Source organism: Lepidochelys kempii, chromosome 7 (genome assembly GCF_965140265.1).
Source record: "Lepidochelys kempii isolate rLepKem1 chromosome 7, rLepKem1.hap2, whole genome shotgun sequence".
NCBI lineage: Eukaryota > Metazoa > Chordata > Testudines > Cheloniidae > Lepidochelys > Lepidochelys kempii.
Window position 1 is genome coordinate 118,264,259 of NC_133262.1, and position 26,446 is coordinate 118,290,704.

General features: G+C 44.6%; 1 protein-coding gene across 1 annotated transcript in view; it reads left to right on the forward strand.

The window, feature by feature from the left end:
• Window positions 1-8,015: 8,015 nt before the first annotated feature.
• The window catches only part of SORCS1 (sortilin related VPS10 domain containing receptor 1), a 424,169-nt gene continuing 405,738 nt past the window's right edge, over window positions 8,016-26,446 (forward strand). Inside the window, exon 1 of the mRNA XM_073354427.1 lies at window positions 8,016-9,077. Within this exon, the coding sequence (XP_073210528.1) occupies window positions 8,466-9,077 (612 nt within the window). The 5' untranslated portion in view covers window positions 8,016-8,465. The remainder of the gene's footprint in view (window positions 9,078-26,446) is intronic.

Here is a 26,446-nt window from a genome sequence, read left to right on the forward strand (position 1 = left end):
CAATCAATGTAGAAGTGATATGCCATCACGTGCCAGCAAAGCCCCTCTGCCATGTACATTGGCCAAACCAGACAGTCTCTATGCAAAAGAATAAATGGACACAAATCTGACATCAGGAATCATAACATTCAAAAACCGGTAGAAGAACACTTCAACCTCTCTAGCCACTCAGTAACAGACTTAAAGGTGGCAATTTTGCAACAGAAAAGCTTCAAAACCAGACTCCAACGAGAAACTACTGAGCTTGAATTAATATGCAAACTAGATACCATTAACTTGGGTTTGAATAGAGACTGGGAGTGGCTGGGTCATTACACATATTGAATCTATTTCCTTAAGTTAAGTATCCTCACACCTTCTTGTCAACTGTTTAAATGGACCACCTTGATTATCACTACAAAAGTTTTTTTCTCCTGCTGATAATAGCTCATCTTAATTAATTAGCCTCTTACTCCACCTTTTCATGTTCTCTGTATGTCTATATATATCTTCTTACTATATGTTCCATTCTATGCATCCGATGAAGTGGGCTGTAGCCCACGAAAGCTTATGCTCAAATAAATTTGTTAGTCTTTAAGGTGCCACAAATATTCCTGTTCTTTTTTCAGGCTAGAAGAAGCCACTGTTAAAATCAATGTAGATTATTTTTGGAAAGGCACTGATTTGGGATTTGATTATTTGAAATAGCAAGGGAGTTTTCTTGTAAATTAATTTTGGATGAGTTATTAAAGTTTAAAAACTGCAATCACCTTTTAGGTAAATTAAATCCAGTGGCAAGGAGATACCAATTGTAGATTGATTTGAAACAAGTCCTGGGAATTTAACATTCTTGTGTATCAAATGTATTAATCCTATCTGAAGTCATGAGACCTGATCTTGATAACACTTGTGTACATATTAATCCCCTGGAAAAACAATTGGGTTGGGTACATTTCCCTTTGCTTAATAGAATAAGAAGCTCTTGAAAATGGTTGTTTTGATCTATAATAATAATTGCCTGGTTTATCTAGAGAATGGAAAGATCTGTTCATAACTAGAATTGAAAACTGTCTTTTTTTTTTTTTTTTACTAAAAGAAGCCAAAACAAACTCCCAAATCACTATTTCATAGAATCATAGACTATCCGGGTTGGAAGGGACCTCAGGAGGTCATCTAGTCCAACCCCCTGCTCAAAGCAGGACCAATCCCCAACTAAATCATCCCAGCCAGGGCTTTGTCAAGCCTGATCTTAAAAACTTCTAAGGAAGGAGATTCCACCACCTCCCTAGGTAACGCATTCCAGTGTTTCAGCACCCTCCTAGTGAAAAAGTTTTTCCTAATATCCAACCTAAACCTCCCCCACTGCAACTTGAGACCATTACTCCTCGTTCTGTCATCTGCTACCACTGAGAACAGTCTAGATCCATCCTCTTTGGAATGGTAGTTGAAAGCAGCTATCAAATCTCCCCTCATTCTTCCCTTCCGCAGACTAAACAATCCCAGTTCCCTCAGCTTCTCCTCATAACTCATGTGTTCCAGTCCCCTAATCATTTTTGCTGTCCTCCGCTGGACGTTCTCCAATTTTTCCACATCCTTCTTGTAGTGTGGGGCCCAAAACTGGATACAGTACTCGAGATGAGGCCTCACCAATGTCGAATAGAGGGGAACGACCACGTCCCTCAATCTGCTGGCAATGCCTCTACTTATACAGCCCAAAATGCCATTGGCCTTCTTGGCAACAAGGGCACACTGTTGACTCATATCCAGCTTCTTGTCCACTGTAACCCCTAGGTCCTTTTCTGCAGAACTGCTGCCTAGCCATTCAGTCCCTAGTCTGTAGCGATGCGTGGGATTCTTCCGTCCTAAGTGCAGGACTCTGCACTCGTCCTTGTTGAACCTCATCAGATTTCTTTTGGCCCAATCTCTAATTTGTCTTGGTCCCTCTGTATCCTATCCCTACCCACCAGCGTATCTACCTCTCCTCCCAGTTTAGTGTCATCTGCAAACTTGCTGAGGGTGCAATCCACACCATCCTCCAGATCATTAATGAAGATATTGAACAAACCTGGCCCGAGGACCGACCTTTGGGGCACTCCACTTGATACTGGCTGCCAGCCCGACAATTTAGCCAGCTTTCTATCCACCTTATAGTCCATTCATCCAGCCCATACTTCTTTAACTTGCTGGCAAGAATACTGTGGGAGACTATGTCAAAAGCTTTGCTAAAGTCAAGGAACAACACATCCACTGCTTTCTCCTTATCCACAGAGCCAGTTATCTCATCATCGAAGGCAATTAGATTAGTCAGTCATGACTTGCCCTTGGTGAATCCATGCTGACTGTTCCTGATCACTTTCCTCTCCTCTAAGTGCTTCAGAATTGATTCCTTCAGGACCTGCTCCATGATTTTTCCAGGGACTGAGGTGAGGCTGACTGGCCTGTAGTTCCCAGGATCCTCCTTCTTCCCTTTTTTAAAGATGGGCACTACATTAGCCTTTTTCCAGTTGTCCAGGACTTCCCCCGATCGCCATGAGTTTTCAAAGATAATGGCCAATGGCTCTGCAATCACATCCGCCAACTCCTTTAGCACTCTCGGATGCAGCGCATCCGGCCCCATGGACTTGTGCTCATCCAGTTTTTCTAAATAGTCACGAGCCACTTCTTTCCTCATAGAGGGCTGGTCACCTCCTCCCCATGCTGTGCTGCCCAGTGCAGCAGTCTGGGAGCTGACCTTGTTCGTGAAGACAGAGGCAAAAAAAGCATTGAGTACATTAGCTTTTTCCACATCCTCTATCGCTAGGTTGCCTCACTCATTCAGTAAGGGGCCCACACTTTCCTTGGCTTTCTTCTTGTTACTAACATACCTGAAGAAACCCTTCTTGTTACTTTTAACATCTCTTGCTAGCTGCAACTCCAGGTGTGATTTGGCCTTCTTGATTTCACTCCTGCATGCCTGAGCAATATTTTTATACTCTTCCCTGCGCATTTGTCCAATCTTCCCCTTCTTGTAAGCTTCTTTTTTGTGTTTAAGATCAGCAAGGATTTCACTGTTAAGCCAAGCTGGTCGCCTGCCATATTTACTCTTCTTTCTACACATCGGGATGGTTTGTCCCTGTAACCTCAATAAGGATTCTTTAAAATACAGCCAGCTCTCCTGGACCTCTTTTCCCCTCATGTTATTCTCCCAGGGGATCCTACCCATCAGTTCCCTGAGGGAGTCAAAGTCTGCTTTTCTGAAGTCCAGGGTCCGTATTCTGCTGCTCTCCTTTCTTCCCTGTGTCAGGATTCTGAACTTGACCATCTCATGCTCACTCCCTCCCAGGTTCCCATCCACGTTTGCTTCCCCTACTAATTCTTCCCGGTTTGTGAGCAGCAGGTCGAGAAGAGCTCTGCCCCTAGTTGGTTCCTCCAGCACTTGCACCAGGAAATTGTCCCCTACCCTTTCCAAAAACTTCCTGGGTTGTCTGTGCACCGCTGTATTGCTCTCCCAGCAGATATCAGGGTGATTGAAGTCTCCCATAAGTAGCGGGGCCTGCGATCTAGTAACTTCCTTGAGTTGCCGGAAGAAAGTCTCATCCACCTCATCCCCCTGGTCCGGTGGTCTATAGCAGACTCCCACCACGACATCACCCTTGTTACTCACGCTTCTAAACTTAATCCAGAGACACTCAGGTTTTTCTGCAGTTTCATACCAGAGCTCTGAGCAGTCATACTGCTTTCTTACATACAATGCAACTCCCCCACCTTTTCTGCCCTGTCTGTCCTTCCTGAATAGTTTATATCCATCCATGACAGTACTCCAGTCATGTGAGTTATCCCACCAAGTCTCTGTTATTCCAATCACATCATAATTCCTTGACTGTGCCAGGACTTCCAGTTCTCCCTGCTTGTTTCCCAGGCTTCTTGCATTTGTGTATAGGCACTTGAGATAACTTGTTGTTTGTCCTGCTTTCTTAGTATGAGGCAGGACCCCTCCCGTTTCGCGCTCTCCTGCTCATGCTTCCTCCTGGTATCCCATGTCCCCACTTACCTCAGGGCTTTGGTCTCCTTCCCCTGGTGAACCTAGTTTAAAGCCCTCCTCACTAGGTTAACCAGCCTGATTGCGAAGATGTAATTTCCTAAACTGTGACTTGCAAACATTAAACTTATGACTTAGATCCTCTGTGGAAGTTATTTTACAAGTCTGAAAATGGAACTTGCTACAGCTCAGCATCACAACTCTGGGCATGGATTGGGTTAGTGAATCCTACGCCCTGGTCCCATGCTGAAAACTCTGTAGTAGGACCCCAGCATTCAAATAAAGCAGGGCTCTGCTCATGCAATTCAGTTTAGACTGCGGCCCTCGCAGGTTGGATTGTGATAATCCAAACATCACAAGCATTTTAGGCCCACATTTTCACAACGGGCCTCTCAGTTTGAGGTGTTGTGCAGATGGGGGGACTTCTGAACCCAGGAACGCTGCAGGCAGCTTGAGCATATACCCCACCCTGTAGGTTGCCCCCGCTACCACCAATTCCTCTCTGGCAGTACAGCAGTAGTAGCAGATCTCCTGAGTGTGCTTAGCCAGAAGCAGAGACAAGGAGACCATGGGGGACTTGTTTTGTGTTCACTCTGGTAGTAAAATGCTTTGTAGTGCGAATCACCACCTTCAGCTCCCTTGCTGCCTGTCGCAGCAAAGGGATCAGCCCAGCTCCATGAGTCCTGCGAATATTGGCCACAGTTGTATGAAATGAAAGAGCAAACTTATTGACCCAGTTATATCCTGCCACCCCTGATGGAAGCTGCACAGCATTCCAACAGCAGGGGTGGAGTTGGATACGTGGTACCATCTACTCCACTCCGATAGTACGCCTTGTGTGTTGTCAAACCAGGTAGCATTTGGGAGCCCCTGGGACATGATGGTTTTCATGAGTGATGCTAATTCCCTTTTTAAAGCATGGCTTTTGGAGAGCAGCATGCCTGGGAATCCTTTCTCTACACAATCACTATCTGGGTGTTCCTAAGTATAAGCCACCTGGGCTGAGTGCACATCTTTATCCCCCTCTAGTGACTGGTCTGCCTAACAGGATAAGAGCCTACTCTAGCTACCAATGTGGAGAGCTACTCCTTAGCTCATGCAGTAGAAGGTTCTTTTTATGCTGAAGAGTCTGGGTTCGGAGCCCACTGATGGCCCAGTCAGAGGATCATCATACAGGCTCTGCGATAAAGCTGCCCATCTGGAAGGGACTAGGTGACAATTGGACTATCTTTGACAGGTGTTTGTCTAACCTGTTCTTAAAAAACCTCCAATGATGGAGATTCCACAACTCCCTTGGCAATTTATTCCAGTGCTTAACTACACTGGCTGTTAGGAAGTTTTTCCTAATGTCCAACCTAAATCTCCCTGGCTGCAATTTAAGCCCCTTGCTTCTTGTCCTATCCTCAGAGGTTAACAAGAACAATTTTTCACTCTCCTCCCTGTAACACCCTTTTAGGTACTTGAAAACTGTTATCATGTCCCCTCTTAGTCTTCTCTTCTCCAGACTAAACAAAGCCTAGGGTTTTCAGTCTTTTCTCATAAATTGTATTCAAGACTTTGAATCTAGATTGCACAAGTACTGTTCACCAACAGTCATAAGGTAAATATCTAAATACATGGAGCTTATTTATTGCTTTTCCTTTTTTTTTCTTTCTTCTGTTTAGCATAAACTAATCCTCCTCATGGGGGTTGCACTGACATTGCCACTGCAGGCTAGAGTCATCTTTGGAGAAATCCCTCTTGAACTGTCCTAATTACCAGAGGAAATATCAACCTCTGCACAGCTCTCTGTACAACTACTGAGCCCTCGCACCACTACTTAGGAGACATTTTCGCTTGGATCTTGTTACACAACCAGGAAACCATCCGGACAGCTGTGATCTGAAAGACTGACCAGCATGGGTTCCATCCCTCACTCTGCTGCAGGCCTGAGGTATGACCTTGGGCAATGATTTAACATTCCATGCTTCAGTTTCTCCATTTGTACAACAGGGGAAATATTAGTCAACTTTTGTAAAGTGCTTTGAGATCAACAGCTGGAAGGAGCTGTATAAATGCACTGTATTAATTATTACTGACAGCATATGTGCTTAATTGTAACCATTTATTTGGGAGAAATGCAAGCTGGTATAAAGTTAATTGGTTTACAGTAGATTTAGCTGGGGTCTGCTGGTTAGATTGCAGACAATTCATCATTGTTTAAGTATCACAGAGAGTCATGCCAAACCTCTATTAATCCAAGTCTTACTTTAGTGCGACCACTTGCAAGGCTTCCAAGCAGCAAACATTTGAGTTAGATTTCTGAAATGAGCACATGTAACTGTAAATGTCTTATTGAAATACACTGCAGCACTCCTTCTCCACAAGAACGAGATACTTAAAAATAAACAAACTCCCTTTAAAATGAAACTGGAACAAGGGAGACTGAACAGATAGGAATGGCTCACTGGAGTAAACTTAATGTATGCACTTCTCAACAAGCTTAGAGAATCCCTGTCTGTACTGTGCCCATTTACATACCTAAATGGATAATGTGGATATGTTATATATTTACTAATACATGACTGAAGTAGGGAATAAATGTAAACATTGTTAAATTGTTAAAAGGGAAGGTAAAAATAACCTCAATAAGTAATGCTGTGGCAAATGATAATGAAAACTGCAGAAAAAATACAGAGAAAGACAAGGGGAAAGGAACAGTCCCCTCCCTGAGAACTTGATTATTTAGAGCTAAGGGACAGCTAGCTCAGCCCACAGGGCTATCTCTGGCTTCCACTAAATCACTGGTGGGAATCTCTCCCTCCCATCTGTTGTCATTTCATTTCCAAAATCATGTTCCTTTTCCTGACAGTATTAGTCTGAGCAAATCTTTGCAATGCCTGAGTGATTTATCTTAATACAATGCCGCAGTTACTGTATCCAACAGAGCAGGAGGGGACCACGACTTCCCTCTGTGCAAATGTAATCCATGTCTGTTAAAGGCAGCGGGGCTGCTTCTTTACTCACCCTGCTGTGAATCAGGAGTAACCAATTCCCCTGAAGTTACACCTCCCCCATCAGACTGAGAATCATAGAATATCAGGGTTGGAAGGGACCTCAGGAGGTCATCTAGTCCAACCCCCTGCTCAAAGCAGGACCAATCCTCAACTAAATCATCCCAGCCTGACCCTAAAAACCTCAAAGGAAGGAGATTCCACCACCTCCCTAGGTAACCCATTCCAGTGCTTCACCACCCTCCTAGTGAAAAAGTTTTTCCTAATATCTAACCTAAACCTCCCCCATTGCAACTTGAGACCATTACTCCTTGTTCTGTCATCCACTGCCACTGAGAACAGTCTAGAGCCATCCTCTTTGGAACCCCCTTTCAGGTAGTTGAAAGCAACTGTCAAATCCCCCCTCATTCTTCTCTTCTGCAGACTAAACAATCCCAGTTCCCTCAGCCTCTCCTCATAAGTCATGTGTTCCAGTCCCCTAATCATTTTTGTTGCCCACCACTGGATGCTTTCCAATTTTTCCACATCCTTCTTGTAGTGTGGGGCCCAAAACTGAACACAGTACTCCAGATGAGGCCTCCCCAATGTCGAATAGAGGGGAAGGATCACATCCCTTGATCTGCTGGCAATGCCCCTACTTATACAACCCCAAATGCGGTTAACCTTCTTGGCAACAAGGGCGCACTGCTGACTCATCTCCAGCTTCTTGTCCACTGTAGAGAAGAGGCAGGTGTTGCAAATTAGAGTCCATCCAGCCGCTCAATCCCTGTTAGGAAAAAAATAACCAGGAGGCCACTGAAGCGGCTGGGGGGCGGGGGGGGGAGTGTTTGCTCCTTCATGCCCTGGGGGACATGTCTGTGGCTCTGCAAAGCCTTTTCGGAGGAGTTGCGGGGCGGATCGGAACTTTCAACAAGACGCGGTCTGGGGAGGTGGCATACGATCAGGGAAAGCCAGGCGTGGGGGCGGGAGCAAAGGCAGAGATCGTGTATGTGTGTGTCGGGGGGGAGGCTATAAAAGTTAAGGCGAGTGCCTAGTGCTGTGTTGGAGAATCACAGATCGTCCACCGCTGCAAACCAGCTCAGCACCCTGGCGGAGCTGCTGGGGCGAAGGCGAGCCGAGAAGAGGCAATTTGTGACTGATTGCACAAGGAGAAGCAGGAGGAAATCACCAGCCGGGGCTCCCTCGCTCTGACTTCAATCCAGCTCCTCCCCCCGGGTGGCTGTGGCTTTGCCTTCCATCCAAAAGCCGGATCAGCAAAGCCAGCCCTGGGGGGGTTGGGTGGGGAGGGGGGATAAGAAAAGAGAGAGAGAGAGAGAAGACAGCGAATCCAGCCCTGCCTGCAGCAAATCCAGCCCTGCCTGAAACTTGCATGGAGTTGGTGCCGTGTCCCCTCTGCTCCGGGTAAATCTGCAGCCCCCCCTTGGTGTGTGTGTCTCTCTCTCAGCCTCTCGCCCTCCTCGCCAGCATCCGCAGCCATGGGAAAAGTTACGGGCCGGTCCCCAGCGGGCTGGCGCCTTGCTCTGCTGGCCGGGACCTGGCTCTTCCAATTCCTCGGCACCAGCGAGGCGGCAATAACCTGCCGCGCCTGCCTGGCCCCGGGCAAGCCGCCTGGGCCGGGATTCTTGTCCATCCCCTTGCGGCCGGGCCGCGGGGAAGAGGCGAGGCGGTTCCCGGCGGCTGGGGGGAAAGCGACCGGCCCCGCTGCTCCCAGCCAGGAGAAACCGAGCGGCCAGCCCGACCCCCGCGCATCCCTCGCTGGCCCCGGCCGGGCCCGGGCTCCCCTCCGGGGGACTGCGCCCGCCCTGCCGGGCCGGCGGGGCGCAGAGCGGAGCCCGGCTGGGCGTGCGCCCCGCAGCAGCAGGCTGAGAAGGAGCCAGGCGGAGCGGAGGAGAGCCAGGGGGGTCCCGGCGGAGCGGGACCGGCAGGGCAGGGAGGCGGCGGCGGCGGCAGCATCCCCCGAGCAGCCGCAGGGCAAAGCCACCCGCTTCAGGCTGGAGGAGCTGAGATTGACCAGCACCACCTTCGCCCTGGCCGGGGACTCGGCGCACAACCAGGCCATGGTGCACTGGTCGGGCCACAACAGCAGCGTGAGTAACCCCAGCCCCGGGGTGGGCGGCGGGATGCCCAGACCACGGGGGCGATGCAGCGCCGGGTGGTGGGCACGGGGCAGAAAGCGGGGCCGGGCTGGTGGCTCGAGCGGTTCTCTGGGATCTGGCCCTTCGCATCGGGTGTCGCTCGGCAGTTTGCAGCCGGGCAAAAGTGCTTCTAGCGTCTTTCTGCTGGGGGAAAAGTTTTCTCCCCCTCCACCAGCCACCTGAGTTGCACTCTCGTTGCTCTTATCAGGGTGAGGCCGTGGGGAGGTTTGGAGAGAGGGCAGCGGGAGAGAAGGGCTATGACTGGAGAGGAGAGGGCAGTGTCTTCACTGTGCATGGAGCAATCAGGGGTAGTCCTCAAATCCCCAAATCCTCCCCAGCTCGCGTGCGATGCATTCTCGGGTGTCCTGAGCAACCGCGATTGAGCGAAGATGCAAGTTACATGGCAGAGTCGGAGTTCCCTTCGGTCCTCCCCTCCCCTTTCCCTACACTGCTCGGGTCTGCAGTCCAGTGTGTGCCACCCGCTCCCTAGGGGCGGACAGATGCTGCGGGAAATGAATCAGACCCAAACTTGAAGGGGGGGGTGGGGGGTGCGCGCAGCAGAGCGAGGGTTCCAGCAGAGGAACAAAGCGGCGGTTGTTTAGTTTGTCCCCGGGGTGGTAAAACGAGACAGTCCCTCTATCTCCCGGAACCCAGATTTCTTCCCTGGGAATAGCAACAACAAAGAGTAGGTGACTCCATTTCCAAGACCAAAGGAGCATTCATGCCACACAGTGCGGAAGTTTTTTTTTATCAAGTTAGCTTGAGCTCTGCTCCCTCTGAGCCTTGGCTCAATGGGCCCTGGAGCTGGGATCTTATACCCGTGAGAAACAGTCCTTGTTTTGCTTTCTTGTGTCAAATCTAGTCCTGCTAAGGCGGAGGTTTGGACATCGCTGGGTGATTAAAGGTTCAAAGTTCTGTGTCTGTTCTCTTAAAAGGAGCAAAGAGAATGCTCAGAAGAGCACCTCAGGGTGAGATGCAGTCATAGCAGGGACACGCTCTTCTTGTTTATCGAGGAGATCAGGGACTCAGGCTAACAGGTTCCGAGCTGTTTTCAGCTCTTACGCTGCTCTCGAATACAATTTCTGGCTATGCTGCAGGGATATGTGTGTGCTTCCCTTCAGCTTTTGGTATCATTTAAAAATAATGGCCTGATCATTATGAATTCCTTTTGGTATTAAGGTAAATCATCACATGAGTCCATTTCGTATTCATGTAGATGTCATAAGCACTTCTCTGTGATTCAGCCTTCATTGACTGGACCAGTATTTTATAGTCTTATCAGGAGCTTTTTAATCAAATCATTGAAGCAGAAAATTCTCACCAGCCAGGTTTTCAGGACCTTTCCACCCACCTTAACTGTTAGATCTCTCACAGGTGCTACTAAAATTAATCCTCTAGTTTGATCTCCAGTCTTCTAAAACTGATTGAGTTTGCCACCTTTTTTAAAGGGATTCATTTGTTGAGCAAGGGCTTGTGACTTAAAAAAAGCCATCAAGCATTCTGGGCATGTGGTACATGGAATTAGATATTTAGTTTTACATTAAAAAATATTTTGGTCCAATACTCCAACATGAAGTGTAAAATAATACAAATCAATTTACTGTATGATAGCTTTGGTTTACAGGAGGTGAGACTAGATGACTACAAGCATCCCTTCCGGCTTTATAACCGAAGGACGTATTTTGGGATGGGGTGGGGAAGTGCTTTGGCTAATTAGCGACATTCTTCCCAAACAACTGTCTGTCAGGGTCATGCAGACACCTGGCTTATGCTGTCCAGGAAGATGCCAAGCCAAGCCATCCGGTGCTATGATCACCTCCAACCTCACATAAGTAGAGCAATATTGGGCCCCAGCTGTAATTGGTTGGGAAATGATTAGGGCAAACCTGATTGGTTGTGTTAATTCAGTAGGTAGCACCCTTTTTCCCTAGAGCAGCACAGAGCCAATGTCCCACCCTGGTGCCTTTGGGCATTATGTTGTGCGGTGTGCAGTCTTTTGAATGAAAGGTACAATATGATCCTCTCTGTGTGGACAGTGAAGATCCCTTGGCATTTTTTTTTTTCAGAAGTGGCTGTTAACCCTCTTGTCCTGGCCAGATTCCAATCTGGGTAATTATTTTTCCTACTGCAGTTTTAGTGGGATGCAATATAATTCTTCACGTTTTGTCCTGAACAGTTATGTAAGTGCTGCTGTTAAAGAGCCTTCACACCTCACCCAGACATGGCTGCACTTCAGTGCTGGTCGTAGTGTAGGTCTGTGGTACATTGGGAAAGCGCTTTGGGATCCCTTTAGATGAAAAATGCTGTAATAAAAATGTAACCTTGTTGCCATAGAGTTGTTCTAGTACAGGGGTGGCCAACTTCAGCCTGAGACGGAGCCAGAATTTGCCAATGTAGATTGCCAAAGAGCCACAGTAATATGTCAGCAGCTCCCCCACCCCGCTCCCAGCGCCTCCCGCCCACCGGCAGCCCCGCTGATCAGCGCGTCCCCCTCCCTCCCCACATGGTTCATGATGTGCAGGACGCTCTGGGCGGTGGGAAAGGGGAGAAGCAAGGGCACGGCAGGCTCAGGGGAGGGGGCGGGAAGGGGTGGAGTGGGGGCAGGGCCTGCGGCAGAGCCAGGGGTTGAGCAGTGAGCACCCCCCGGCACATTGGAAAGTTGGCACCTGTAGCTCCAGCCCCGGAGTCGGTGCCTAGACAAGGAGCCGCAGATTCACTTCTGAAGAGCCGCACGTGGCTCCGGAGCCACGGGTTGGCCACCCCTGCACTGGTAAATAGCAACCATTACTACTGACCCCAGACTAATTCAGTATTTTGGAGTATGTTTCAGTATTTCAGTAGTTGGCTCTTTTACTTCGGACACTATTACATCCAGGTATAACCCGTACAAAACCAATCCTTCCTCCTGCCTCAAACTGAATAAAGTACCCACAAATATAGCTTTGATTTCAAGAACAGATGGGGCTGTTTATTTGAAGGGAATAAAGGCACAAGATCGTAAACCCTTTTGGATAGAGGCTGACTTTTTGTTTTTTGTGTTTGTCCAGTACCTAGCACAATGGGGTCCTGGTCCATTACTAGGGCTCTTTTTAGGGACTACCACAATACAAATAAATAATAATGACCAAATTTATCCATGGTGTAACTCCGTTGAAGTCAGTAGTTTTACATCAGGGGCTAATTTGGCGCATTATTGATCCATATTTGTACTGTTCACTGTGTCCTCTAAGGACATGATCCATTTCTCCAATTGAAATCAATGGGTGTCTTTCCATTGGCCTCAGTTGGAACTGGAGGATTGGGCCCTGGTAAGATGAGGTTTCTCTGAAAATTCTTACTCCAAAAGCTTGCAGTCAAACTCCCATATAGATGGGGATTGTCTTGCCATCAGAGGTGATTTTGAACCAGACACATGGAAATCTACGATTCCTGGAAATATAGCAAACTTTAATGCTCCTAATGGGAACAAATATTAGTTAAGAGTAAATAGAGACTCGTCTTTAGTAACTGCATATAAATGCATATTGATAAAACACAGGAGAATTCATGCTCGGTACAGGCAGAGTGCAGAGAGTTTGGGTTGCTGAAATCCATGCCCCTATCCTGGGTCTGGCACACAGGATCATTTCTTGACAACCATTCCAAAACATGACCCATCCCTACGGAAGCCTTCTGCAATCAGCTAACGAATGGTTGGCACGGAGACTCTTTCCGTAGCATTTAGGGGCTGTGCAAGTGTTTCAGTATGACCATGTCATCAATGCTTCTCCCTCACCACAAACACACAGATTCCATATATGGGGTGTAAGTGGGGGTGAAGGCTTTGTGCTGGTCCTCCACCCCACGGGGGATTTTTGCCACCGGTTTGGAACCTGCTACTGGGTGTGACCTCTTGTATTATTTTGCAATTATCTTGCAGTTTTGCAAGTGTCTTCCAGTTTGGTGTATCAAGTCAGTGTAGATTTGGTGTCCCCACAGCTCCCTTGAGCCTCTTCTCAGGCTGCTGTCACACAGCTGTAAAAGATGGGTGAAGTTTGAAGGTGGAGCTACAGTAGCCTGCAGGTTATTGTTCTCACAGGATAGGGTGTCATCTTGCAGAGGAGAACCCTGAGGATAGTTTTACTGTGGGGTTCAGGAGCATTAGGTTATGGGTGGTTCCAACCACCTGGTCTTCAGAAGATTGCACAGAGTTGCTGAAGCCTCAAATCTGCCTCTGCCCTAGATTTGCTGTGAGTGAGTCTAGTGAATCTATTGCTTGCTGGAAAGACAGCCAGAGAGCAAAGCACAGGAAGAGCTGAAGAGGTCCATGGGAGGTCCATGGGAAGAAAAGCCTTAATATCATGCTAGAGGATCCTCCTGTGAAGGAATGCAGCACATGTCCCTAGTAATGCAGTAGTAAGTTGCCCGGAACTGGAGAGAGTCTGCTACTGCTTTCTTGCAGCTGGAACAGGTGAAGAGTTGATAATAATACCCAGCACTTCGTGGTAGACCTCAAAGAGGATAAGTTTGGTCCCCGCTTTACAGATGAGAAATCGACTTGTTCATAGTCAATCAACCAGCACCAGAGTTGGGAACAGAACCTATATACTGTGGGTCCCAGCACAGTACTTCATCCACTGGGCCGTACTGCTTCTCTTCAGATTGCTGGAAAGGCAGAGGTGGATTTTTTTTAGGTCATCATTGAGAACAGTCATTCTGAGACTGCTGGACGTGGACTCTAGGTCAAACACAAAGCAGCCTGTCTGGGCCACTTCTTAATTCTATCCATTGGATAAAATCCATGAGGCAGGTAGAATCTGTGGAGGATGCAGCCTGTGAAAATTGTCATCTCAGTGGTCAGGTGAAGCAATTAGATAGGAGGGGAAAAGCAAGGTCTCTTTTTATGAGCGAGTGTACAGACAAGAGTTTGTTTTGAGACTCCACAGCAGACTTTGCCTGATGTTTAGCTTGGCCTTTCCAATAACAACTGAAAGGCAGAACAATAGTGTGATTTTATTGTATAAGTGACCTGGGTAGAGAACTTCTGCATTAATTATTTATAATTAGTTAATTATCCTTGGAATTTAAACATATATGCTAAAGGCAATTTCATACATTCTCAAGTATAATAAGTAGAAACTTGAATTGTTGGGATTCAAATTGCCAATAGCTTGAACTGGAATGAAGCTTTGCCTTTGTCTTGGAACACTCTGGGTATTACAATGTAATGTATTCCATTTTACACACAAATGAATATAAAAGAATGTAATGCATCAGTCATGTGGTAAAATCACAGTAAATTGCCTATGAGCCTCTCTTCAGAAGAGAAACAGAGAAAATGTTGACAAAGTTTCATTTGTTTTCTGAGCATTTGATTCTTCAGGTGGCGCATTTGTCCATGAAATGTGTCACAATTATAGCCATGGAACCTGCAGCAAGCTATGGTGTCAAGACAGCAGTTATGTCCAGGTTTATATGGATATCTCTGTCTCTGGACGTGCCTACCTAACTGATTCAGGTCATGTTGTCTTTTGTATGGTTGTTGGTGTACAGGAAATAGAGCTGAAACTAGAGGTGAATTCATGTAAGCCGGATGGCAGCATTAAAATACACTGCAATGTAATGTTTCAGAGTAACAGCCGTGTTAGTCTGTATTTGCAAAAAGAAAAGGAGTACTTATGGCACCTTAGAGACTAACCAATTTATTTGAGCATAAGCTTTCGTGAGCTACAGCTCACTTCATCGGATGCATACTGTGGAAAATACAGAAGTTTTTATACACACAAACCATGAAAAAATGGGTGATTATCACTACAAAAGGTTTTTTTTTTCCCCCACCCCACTCTCCTGCTGGTAATAGCTTATCTAACGTGATCACTCTCCTTACAATGTGTATAATAGTCAAGGTGGGCCATTTCCAGCACAAATACAGGTTTTCTCCCACCCCCTCACCCCCAAAACCCCACTCTCCTGTTGGTAATAGCTTATCTAAAGTGATCACTCTCCTTACAATGTGTATGATAATCAAGGTGGGCCATTTCCAGCACAAATCCACAGGGTTTAACAAGAACGTCTGCAATGTAATGTTCATTAACAGACAAAAATAATAATAAGCCAGATCCTGAAGTTATTATTTACTCAGGCAAACTTCTCACTGATGTCAATGGAAATGTCTGTATAAAGATTGAATGAAAACAGAGAGGATTTAGCTCAACAACATTAATGCCACACACAAAATAGATATATATAAATCCCTGTTTCATTTTCTGTTCTTTTGGCTCACACCTGCTACTCTTTATACTTCATAAAATCCTTTATTTGCACTATAGATCTAAATAATATCCTATATATCAAGATCTCAGTGGGAGAAAACATCAACATCTCCACTCAAACCTTGAATTAGGAAATTATTTCTCCAACAAATGCATGAGATTTTCATCTTTCCAAACAAATCAAATAGCTATAAAAATTTTTCTGTCTTTACTGTCATCCATCTATAGCTATATTTCCTTGTGGGATAAAACAAAAGTTTTTAATACACAGCAACTATAATACACACAGAGAATATTTTTCAAGAGTGGCCATCTGATGACAGAAAGTTATGAAGCAAAGAAGACTTAACGTGATTGGGAGAAAGGATTGTCTTAGAGAATATCTAGTCTCTGAGGAAGTCTGTGGGAGACCTTGACAAACTGAGGAGCTCCCATCCAGATTGGATAGACATGGCCAGTGGCTTCCAGTTTCTCATACTTTGTTCTACATTCCCAAAGAAAAAAAGTTTTGCCACCCAAACTGCCATTCTTGAGGCTAGACTTGTTCATGACCCACTGGAAGTCATGACGGTCAGGTTGGGTATCCATGCAATAGGGATCTACATTTCTATGTTGTTAAATGAAAATGGGCCTTGATTCCAATTCCCAGTGGGAGCTTTGGGTGTTAGACTTTAATTATTTGGGATCTTTAATTGTATATATAAATCCTGAAACTGTAAAATTACTGGTTTCAGAGTGGCAGCCGTGTTAGTCTGTATCCACAAAAAGAACAGGAGTACTTGTGGCACCTTAGAGACTAACCAATTTATTTGAGCATAAGCTTTCGTGAGCTAAAGCACGACAAAGGGAAATATCCAGGAGGGCTGAGTCCTGGGGGAAGAGCCGAGCTGAAGAAGCATTTCGAGTTCTTCCCCTCCGAGCCTGTGGCTTGGCGCCGAGCCAAGACCACAGCCAAGGGAGGTGGCGTCTGAGGACGGGGGGGGGGGACCCCCATGGCCCATGCATCCGATGAAGTGAGCTGTAGTTCATGAAAGCTAATGCTCAAATAAATTTGTTAGTCTTTAAGGTGCCACAAGTCCTCCTGTTCTTTTTGTAACATTACTTTCATCCAATCTGCATAGTTTGCAGTCTCTCTTCTAAAATCAAACCATAGTTGGAATAGGATCATTTAATCCATAATGCTCAGGGTCTGTAACACAACAATTATTGTTTGTTGGTACTACACTTCCTTTCCTCTGAGGAACTCCAAGCACTTCAGAATCAATTAAACCTCCCATCAACCCTTTGAGGTACATCATCCCCTGTAATAAGGAACCGGGGCTTCTCTGTTGATTCCCCCTGTCAGAAGGCATTAGAACCTTACTGAAGTTCTGCTGATTTTGTGGCAAGTGTGCTTATTATCTCTGGCTGGAATATAAGGGAAATGGGAGTGGTTCTCTAGAGGGAAAGGGAGCTAGATGGAGGAGGGGAATCCCCCAGAGAGCCAAGCTCAGGAAAGGCCCTAGGTATGCAAAACAATCCCAAACTGACTGCTTCTCCCTGGCCTCTAAATTCTTCCCACAACTATTACTTCGCTCTGACTCTGGCTGATGAATCTGGACCTTATACAAAGGCTTGTGCCTCTCTCCCTGTGGGAACAGAATGTCTGGGTGGGACTGGAAGCTGCTTCAGGCTACGGGGCTGTGTGTCCTGCTGCTAATTTGGAGGAGGTTTCCTTCCTCCCAGCAGAGCTGCAGATCTCACGCGAGATTAGGAGACATTAGAGAACACATGACAAAGCAAGGTGCTTTCTGTAGCATTACATTCTCGAATGCTGAAGCAGCTGGGTACAGTAGAAACTATTGGACTGTCTGGGATGGCATAAATACCACAGCATCTCGACTACCCAAAATATACTGCTGGTGTTTAAAGAGTGCCGCTGAAGCTCATTCATCAAGGAGATTTGCCAATTGCCGCCAGAAATAGGCAGTTCATTGCTTATCAACTAGTGTCTGACTGATCACTTTTTGTTGTCTCTTATAACCTAAGCGCACATTTGCAAGTATCTTCATGCTATGCACAGATCGGCCCAATCAAGAGCAAGAAAGAAGGGTGGGGGGGAGGGGAGTGGAAGAAGATAATTCACAATCGTTCTTTTGGATGCAGACATCTTCCAGCGAGCTATGGGTCTGATGCAGCAGTATGAGGTGCAGGGCATTCAGCAACATTCACGAGGCTCTTAGCACCTTACACAATATAATCCTGATTGAATTTTTATGTCTACGTCATATCTGCATTAAGTTCAATGTCATTTTGGCCAGTGATAACTTCTAACCATCAATGCAATCAGTGTTACCTGTAATGTTGAGATGCTTTGGTATGATGGCAATAGGCATTTCAGAAAATCGTTAAGTTTCAAGGATGAGCAAGAAGGAATCTCCTTGGATTTTTCCAAATTGTATTTCCTTAAGTGCATTTAAACTAGAGCCGAGTGAATAATTCAAAGGAAATAATTTATTCAACAAACTTAGCCTCTTTTTCTGTTGACAAATTGTCCATGATCATCCCGTGGTTTTCTCAGATGTTTTGGTCATAATTACTCACCAAGTTCCTGATCCAAAATCCATCTGAAATCAATGAAAAGCTTCCCAATGACTTCAGTGGGCTTTGAAAGGCCCCAGCTAATCACCATGAATAATTCTTGCTCTGTAGACTTTTGTCATCAAAACTGTATTTTAATTGGGTGAGTAGATCAGTTTTCAGTTCCCTGATTGGATCAGTGTAATTCTCTAACACTGGATTAAGGGTCCTTGTCTCCACCAATAATCTTGCCAGTAAATTCCTTTGCCAGAAAAGTCTCAGAAAACAAACACAAAAGAGGCATGAACACAGATAAAACTAATGCTATTTTATGCTCAAGTGAAGATTCATGGGACATATTTTTAAAAGAAGAATTTACCCAGATCTCATTTAAACATAGGTATTTAATGCTAGAAATTATAATTATTGTCAAGATCATGCGATGTTTGCACAGGGATTTGACCTGGAAATTTGATTTGCTGACTGTGAAGATTTAACTGGGCTTATAGGAAAAAAGATAAAATTTTAAAATAAATCATTTTTGGAAAAAATCAGAGTTGTGCCAGGTGCGCCCCTTAGACCTGATGTAGCGTCTGAGAACATGGGGTGCTGGGGTGTTTTTTATCCATCCTGGAGACACACCCGGCCAAAGAGCATGCAACATTGCTTTTGAATATAAAGAGCGCGTATAGGGTAAGCACAGTGGTAAAGAGGTGGTGATGGACTAGGCCTTGTCTCACTTCCATACATGGCAAAGGAGAGCTCTACACTGGCTCAGAAGACACTGAAGGGGGGGCAGGGCCGGGCTGGGCTAGGGTAGGGAACGTAGGATCTGTGCTTAACTCTGACTCAGCGGCCTAAAAGCCCCGCAGAAGAGGCACTGAGGGCAGCAGCCGCTATTTCAGCCCGCAAGCTAAAAGAGTGGCCAAAGAGATGCTAGGATGCAGCTCTGGGTCCTTGTTGCAAGTAGAGAGAGTTGGCTTTGTTTTGTTTTTGTTTTTTGAATGAAAAATGGCCTTTTTAACAATTAACAGTTTAGCAAATTTAATTTTTTCCGGATTTTGATGGAAAAATCCAAAACCTGAGGGAAAATGTTTGTGTTATGATTATTTTTGGTTTATAATAACTGAAGTTTTAGGCTTTTTTTTTTTTTTTTGGTCCCAAAAGCTAAGAATTTCAACTCCTCAACCCAAATTTTTCATTTTGGGTTGGTTTTATTCTCCCCCCTCCGTCCCCCGCCCCCGGAAAATATCTACCTGGCTCCAAATATCCCTGGTCACATGTTTAATCACTTGTTTAGATTGACGGTGTCACTTTAAATAGTGACAGACATTGAATTTAGACCCCTTGAAAAAGCTGGGGAGACTTGTGTTATTTATCATTCAAAACGATCTTTAGAATCTCCAGCGAGCGCTTATCTGTTTCCTTTCTTCCTCCAGAGTTTCACTGAGAGAGCATTTATATGCCTTAGTCATTTTCTTCATGCTAAAGACAGCAATTTCATCTGATGGACTTGGCAGTTCTCTATTTCTTCCTCCCTGGTGGAATATTACTTTTTCCTTCTCTGTGCCCTTGATACAAAATACTTTGTTTCCGTTCACTGCTCTTCTGATCCCCTCTCCCTGTGCCACCCACAACCACCAAATGTTGACACCGTTCCCTGGATACCACTAGGAAATGGACAGACTGCAATAGAAACAATGAGTTACACAATCTGAATTGTCATCTTAAAGCTGAGATCATCACCATAATGTGACAAGCAGCAACAGCTAAGGCAGCAAGTTAGGGCTTGACTCATAAAATAAATAAATAATTAATGCTATATACCTGTAAGTGTAGGTGTAAAAGTTGTCATGTTCCCACTCCACCTCTGGGCTGTAGAAGGCACATGTTTCTACTAATGGGTGAGAAAATGTCTCCATACGCAACTAGCTTAGTAATTATCAGACTGAAAAACAATCCAACAATGTACCTTCGGTTGTGATCCTGTAGCTCGCATGAGCTGAGCAGGCTGAGCCATGTTAGTAATTAGATAGGGGGAGCTCCAGTTGCTGGATGGTGCTGGTTATTCAGCAGATGGCACTCTTCACTCTGAATTAGTTCTGAGCGATGGCATTGTGCTACCGGAGTTGCTGCCTTTCAGATCAGATGTAGTAGAATGAAACTCGAGCCAATTGTGAGTAGGAAAATTCCCATGGCAATTCTTGCAGGAACAGTGAATGTCAGTCCAAATTTGAATATAGTGGTTCCATTCTGCTTACCTGAAACTCCTCTTGTCATTTTCAGTTAGATTATTCATTGTTTGCATTGCACCAAAAAGTGAGGGCCAAATTTATCCCTGATGTCAGTGGAAATACATCAGGTGAGAATTTGAGCCAAGTTGCTTTTCATTTTCTGTCCTAAACTATTCCTTAGCATTGCTGTGTGCTGTTAATGAGCTGCCATGTTACATCCCAGAGGGGGTTGTCTTTCTCTGGCTGGTGAAGTGATTCTTATATATATAGACTGTACAATCTGTGAGTTGCTTGGGACTCATGTGGGTGAAAAGTGTTGTTCAAGTCTAAGATTGAGTTGGCTGTACCGAGATTGGGAAAGAAGGGTCTTTTTTATTTTGTGTTTGTACACCGCCTGGCACAATGGGGTCCTGGTCCAGGACTAGGGCTCCTCGGTGCTATAGTAAAACAAATAAATAACAATTGTGAGTGGAGATGGGTCTGAACCAAAACCTCCAATCCAAATACTGCCAAATTTCGGAGGCAGGATGGTGGACTGGAAATCTGAAGCTGGGACAGATACGGCCTAGCATTATAAAGAGCAAGCCCAGTGTTGCAAACTTGCACGATTTTATCACCAGTCTTGTGATATTTAATGTTTTGTCTTTTAAAACCCCACCTCCAGGAGTCAGGTGCCTGCCTGAGAATCTCAGCTTTCCTTTTAAGAAAAAGAGAGAAGAAAAGAGTTTGAAAACATGATCTGAGCACACCCTTAGACTCTTAAACCAGAAGACAAATAAAATGAACCCCACATTTATTATATTTTAAAAATCATGTTTTTAAGCCAATTTCATTATTTTTGAGGGGCACGACTCTGGTTTTTTAAGCCTGAATTGTGATTTTTTTTGTTGATGGCATGAGGTTGGTGATGCTGCAAAAACCAGATGCTTCTGAGGAATGTATAAGAACCCTACAGCTGGCAGATGTGGGACAATCAGACAGAGGTCTCATGATGATCTCTAATAGAGGTTAGCTCCCTGAAACATGAGGTTTAACAACAAAATTTTTGGAAGGGATACTGATGATGATAACTCTGGATATTCTTGTTATCCATATAATCTGTCAATCCCTTTTTGAATTCTGCTTTCCAAATCTACCCACCCCCACTTTTTGTGTGTGTGTGTGTGTGTGTGTGTGTTTGCCTGGTTTTGTTTAATAGAAAAAAAACTCAACCAAAGCAGCAAATTGAACAAAATGTTGACAATTACAGTATGTGCCATTGCTTAGCTGGTGTAAATCAGCCTGGCTTCATCAAAATCAGTGGTGTTACCCTGATTTATACCGGCTGAGAATCTGACCTACCGGAATAGGCAGATGAACATAAGAATGGCCATAGTGGGCTGGACCAAAGGTCCATCTAGCCCTGTATCCTGTCTTCTGACAGTGGCCAATGCCAAGTGCCCCAGAGGCAATGATCAAGTGATCCATCCCCTGTCACTCATTCCCAGCTTCTGGCAAACAGAGGCTAGGGACACCATCCCTGACCATCTTGGCTAATAGCCATTGATACACTAGCTTGCTTTCACTCAGCCAGAGATGACACAATGTTGACTTTAGAAATCATTTTATTGAGTGAGAAAGAGAAGGTTATCCATGATACAGGGATTACCTGCTTTTTTTGAAAAGTCAAATGGATTATTCAATGTCTATTTTAACAAACACCAGAATGAGGCAAGAGATCTTGCTTTGGTTTCTCATATAAAGGGAGGCATATGTAACTCTGCAGTGCCCACTGCTCACAACCAACTCTGTAGTAAGGACTAAGCAGTGCTCATCCTGCGAACATATCCGAGATTAACTAAAACTTCCCATTCTGCATCAGGACAAAACTGAGACCTCTTGAAATTTTTCATGCAAAATGAGAGATCTGAATAAGCCTGGTGATCAGGGCACTCTGCTGGGATACAGAAGATTGAGGTTCAGGCCCCTTCTCCACACACATCAGTAACACTAAAATAATTATTCAGCACGTTCTTCTGAACAACACTACAGTTAGCACAGAAATATTCACAAGCCCCCATGAGAAACCCTGCAATGGCAAACCAGAGTGTGTTGCTCAGTGGCCACGAACATCTCTACAACAATAAGGCATGTGCTGCCTACTACCCATGAACAACCGTAATACAACAAACCCCCACTGCTGACAAGCCATTGGTATTCATGAGCAATCTTGCAATAACAAGCCCAGTGCCGAGGTGCAAGCCAGTGTGTGCTCATTGTAGGCCAGGCTTGACATGAGTAATTGAATGTGGGTGAAGCCTCATTTCTTGGGAGATAGGATTAGGGAGGCAAATGGATGAGCAGGCTGGGAACAGAACATCTGTGCTAGCTAAGATAAGGGGGAACACCCAAGAGCCATTTACAATGGAGAAGATAACAGTGAATAAAGATAAGCCTGGAAGGTAAGATGAGCTAAAGAGTCATGCATGGACAGTGCATGCTCTACAAGGATTGGTTCCTGCAAAGTAACCAAGCCAATCCCAAAACGCGTGATGCAATGTAAAGAATATAAAAGAAGAGGTTTGCTGTGAAACTTTGGATGGCTGGTACACCTTATACCTAATCTTTATGTTTGAGTCTGATCAACTCAGCATAGCTTTGCTGTATATGAAATAAAGGAACGTGAGGGATGAGACTAGAGTGAAACTGAGTTCTTGGGGAGTGCAGAGGAAGTAGTCTTGGGGGAACCCCAACATTCATCAGCAGCCCTACAATAACAAACTAGTATGTGAGCAAAGGAGGAAAAAAATCTGCTAAGAAATATATTTCAGGTTGGAACTTTCAAGGAATTTGCTATAAAGCAGTGAGGAGGGGAAATCCTGTGTCCTTTTCACTTTGCTGCTGTTTTCCCAAAGATATTGGCCCGTGTTCTGTGTTGCATTCAAACTTCTCTGCCCAGTGATGGTTTCAGAGTATCTTCTTCACCCACTGCTGCTAAATGAGAACGTAGAGGACAGTTCCATTACCAGGAGGCCATTAAACTGGGAGGTCCCCAAAGCACTTGTCACAAAGTTAGCATTGTCTGTATTCATGATTAAGCCAAGCCTCTCAACAACTCATTTCATGCAGGACCTATAATATCAGGTAGGCTCCAAGGGACTTTAATGCTGTCACTTGCAAGAAATTGTTAGTTTGGTTTATCATCTTATTTTTCCTGTGAATGGCAGTAAATGCACAGGACAGCCAGATGGACTCTCCCGATCAGTAAACAGCAAATCATTGTAGGTCCTTTCTGCAGTGTGGGATTCCTCTCCCATGCACAAAGCATTCTGCACCCTCTGTGTGGAGGTTTAGGGGGTACAAAACAAGGGGACTTGGGCTACTCAATTCAAGGTGCTTTTGAAAATCTCCTTCCTGGGGAGAATGAATGATATGTGACTGCTTCCCCTCACCGGCCCCGTCATGTGCTCAGATCTCCTCTGTGTATTGGTCTCTCTCAGCCCCCTTCCTGTCATTCAGGGATTGCAGAGGGCCCCTGACATGGCAGGTCCACTGTGTTCATCCATCACGAAGATGGGGTCTATATGATGCACAGGTAAATTTCACCCATCATTTGAAACAGAGAGTTAACAGGAGACATTTTCCTCAGGGCTCTTTGACCTTTTCAGCAATGCCAACTATAGTCAGGACTTCTAGAAAATGTGATAGCCCAGTACATGGATGTGGTTGGCCTCTCCTAAGGTGTTTTTAAAACGCTGCCAAGACCTATGACTGATATAGCAGCCGTGAATTTTTTGTCACTACTGTTAAGGTTCTGATGCCATGCCCATCACCACGGTATCTCAGTGATGAGTTTTAAGAGGAAAATAACTTTGAAAAGTTCTGATCAATCAGACCTAACTATATATATATATAGTTAGCTATATATATAGCTTAAAATTAACCAGTGCGCTAATCAGAGAGAGAAAAGTATTGCACTTCCTTAGTGGTACAATTATTTCCATATTTTCATTATGCTCAGTAAAATCTCAAAATAAAGAAGTTTAGCATTAATCTTGGGCCTGATTCTCCACTCCTTTTACTGGTGTAAATCAGGAGCAATTCTTATGAAGGCAATGGAGTTACACTGTAAATCCATCTCTTTATTTCCTTTTGACTCTTAGCTATTGAAAGACCAGGCTTAAAAGGAATAATTTCTGAAATAGATGAGATTCTGACAATGGTAGATCTCAATAAGAAATGCACCTTTATGAGAAAATTGGCAAGAGACATAAATTGAGAAATCGCCATAAACGAGCAGCAAACAACGTGGCCTAAAGGACTTGCCAGCTCAATATGAAATGTTACAAAGGACATTTATTTTAAGCTCTTGTGTAAATGGTACTTGACTCCAGGAAGGCTAAAGAAATGATTAAGCAGATGGTGAGCTGTGTTGGAGGGAATTTGGAAAGAGGACAAAATCTCCATCTTTGGTGGTCATGTTCAAATATATAGATCTGTTTGTTTGTGAGGAGGGTGTATAAATCCCCTTCAACTCTGGCAATGAAGCATCAGAGTAGCTACCTCCCCAGCAGCAGCTAATTGGTTGACCAACAGGAGATGGGACAAGAAACAGAAGGGGGTGGCTGCCAGAGAGGCTGAGGACTAGGCAGAGTGGTTTGCAAATGGCTGGAAGCTGGAAGCTGCTCAAGGAGAAGAACATGAGATCATTTGAAGATTAGGGTGAGACTCCTGGGGAGACCCTCCCACTCTAAGTGCAGTTCCATTCTCTTACTCTCCAAGAGCTAGAGAAAGGCTGGACGTGCTGGAGTGCTGCGGCTACCAAGCCTACGAGGGATGTGATGGGGAGCTGAAGGCCGTGGGAGCTGAGCTGAAAAGCCAAGAGAGCAAGGGCCAGTGTATAGTTTCAAGGGGCCCAAGCATAAGCCTGGAATAGGCTTCTAAGGGAGGTTGTGGAATCCCCATCATTGGATGGTTTTAAGAACAGGTTAGACAAACATGCCAAGGATAGTCTCTTGGTCCAGCCTCAGCACAAGGGGATGGACTAGATGACCTCCTGAGGTCTCCTCCAGCCCTATATTTCTAGGATACTATGACAGGTGAGCCCCCTCTCACTGACATTAGTGAAACTTGCTAATGAGATGTGAATTAGACAATGACCCATTCGTAATTTTGTTAGACTTACCTATAACTGACTCAGCTGATCAAAAATATGGTCCACATATAGTTAGCCAATTTGGATTTTATTTGCTTACTGCTGGAAGATGAAAACATTTCCTAATAGAAAAAACATGGTGCAATAAGGTGTAGGAAACGGCATTAAAGGAAAAATTAATCCCTCACATAAGGACACAATGAGATTGACAAATATGTTTTCAGATATTTGCCTCTCATGTACAGACAAAGAAAATGCACTGTCATTAAAGCCAAACCTCTCCTAGGAAGCATGTTTGAATATTCAAACAGGCATTTTAGCTGGTTGAAAAAAATTTGTTGGAAGAGTTTTTACCATTTGAAAATGCAGGTTAACTGGAATTGAAAGATTTTGCAGGACTGTGTCAGTATTTGAAGGAGAAAAGTTGAAAAATCATTTTGTCCTCATTTTGTTTTGATAATGTCAACATGTTTTATTTTCACTCTGTTATTTCAACTGATTTTGTTTTGACTTTTATATTACATGAAAATATGGATGAAATATTATATTTAGCATCATTTAATTATATTGCTAGGTTCAAATGTCAAAACAAAATGAAATTAAACATTTCAATAGTTCAGAATCAAAATTTTTCAGAATATTTATTTTGTGAGAAACTGACTTTTCTGCTTTTTGTTTTCAAAATGTTGCTGTACTTTTCCAGGGAACCAAAAGTCTTGTTTCTGATCAGCTCTAACAAGTGTGCAAACAGGTTTATTTGAAAATCCCAGATTCCTTTAGGCAATTTTTAAGGTGGCTGCTTTACAAAGATGCACTTCTTCACTGGTTCCCTAGCAATTCTGATAATGAGATGAAAAACAACTTTATTTTTATTTGTTTCTTTTTTGAAACTATCTGAGCTTTAGTCAAGCGCTACATGGAAGGTTAGAATTGTTGAAATTGAGCCATTTAATAGCTAGAGAGAGCACAGAGGAATGCTAGATTGCAAGGCTAACTTTCAAAAGGGAGGTGTTATTCACTGCTTCTAACCCTGAACTACTGAGCAGATTGCATATTCTGGAAAGTTGAATGTAAATCTTTTCCTTAAGAATAAGTATTGTAAGTTGTTAGATGTGCAGTATTTTCCATACATAATAAGTGGAT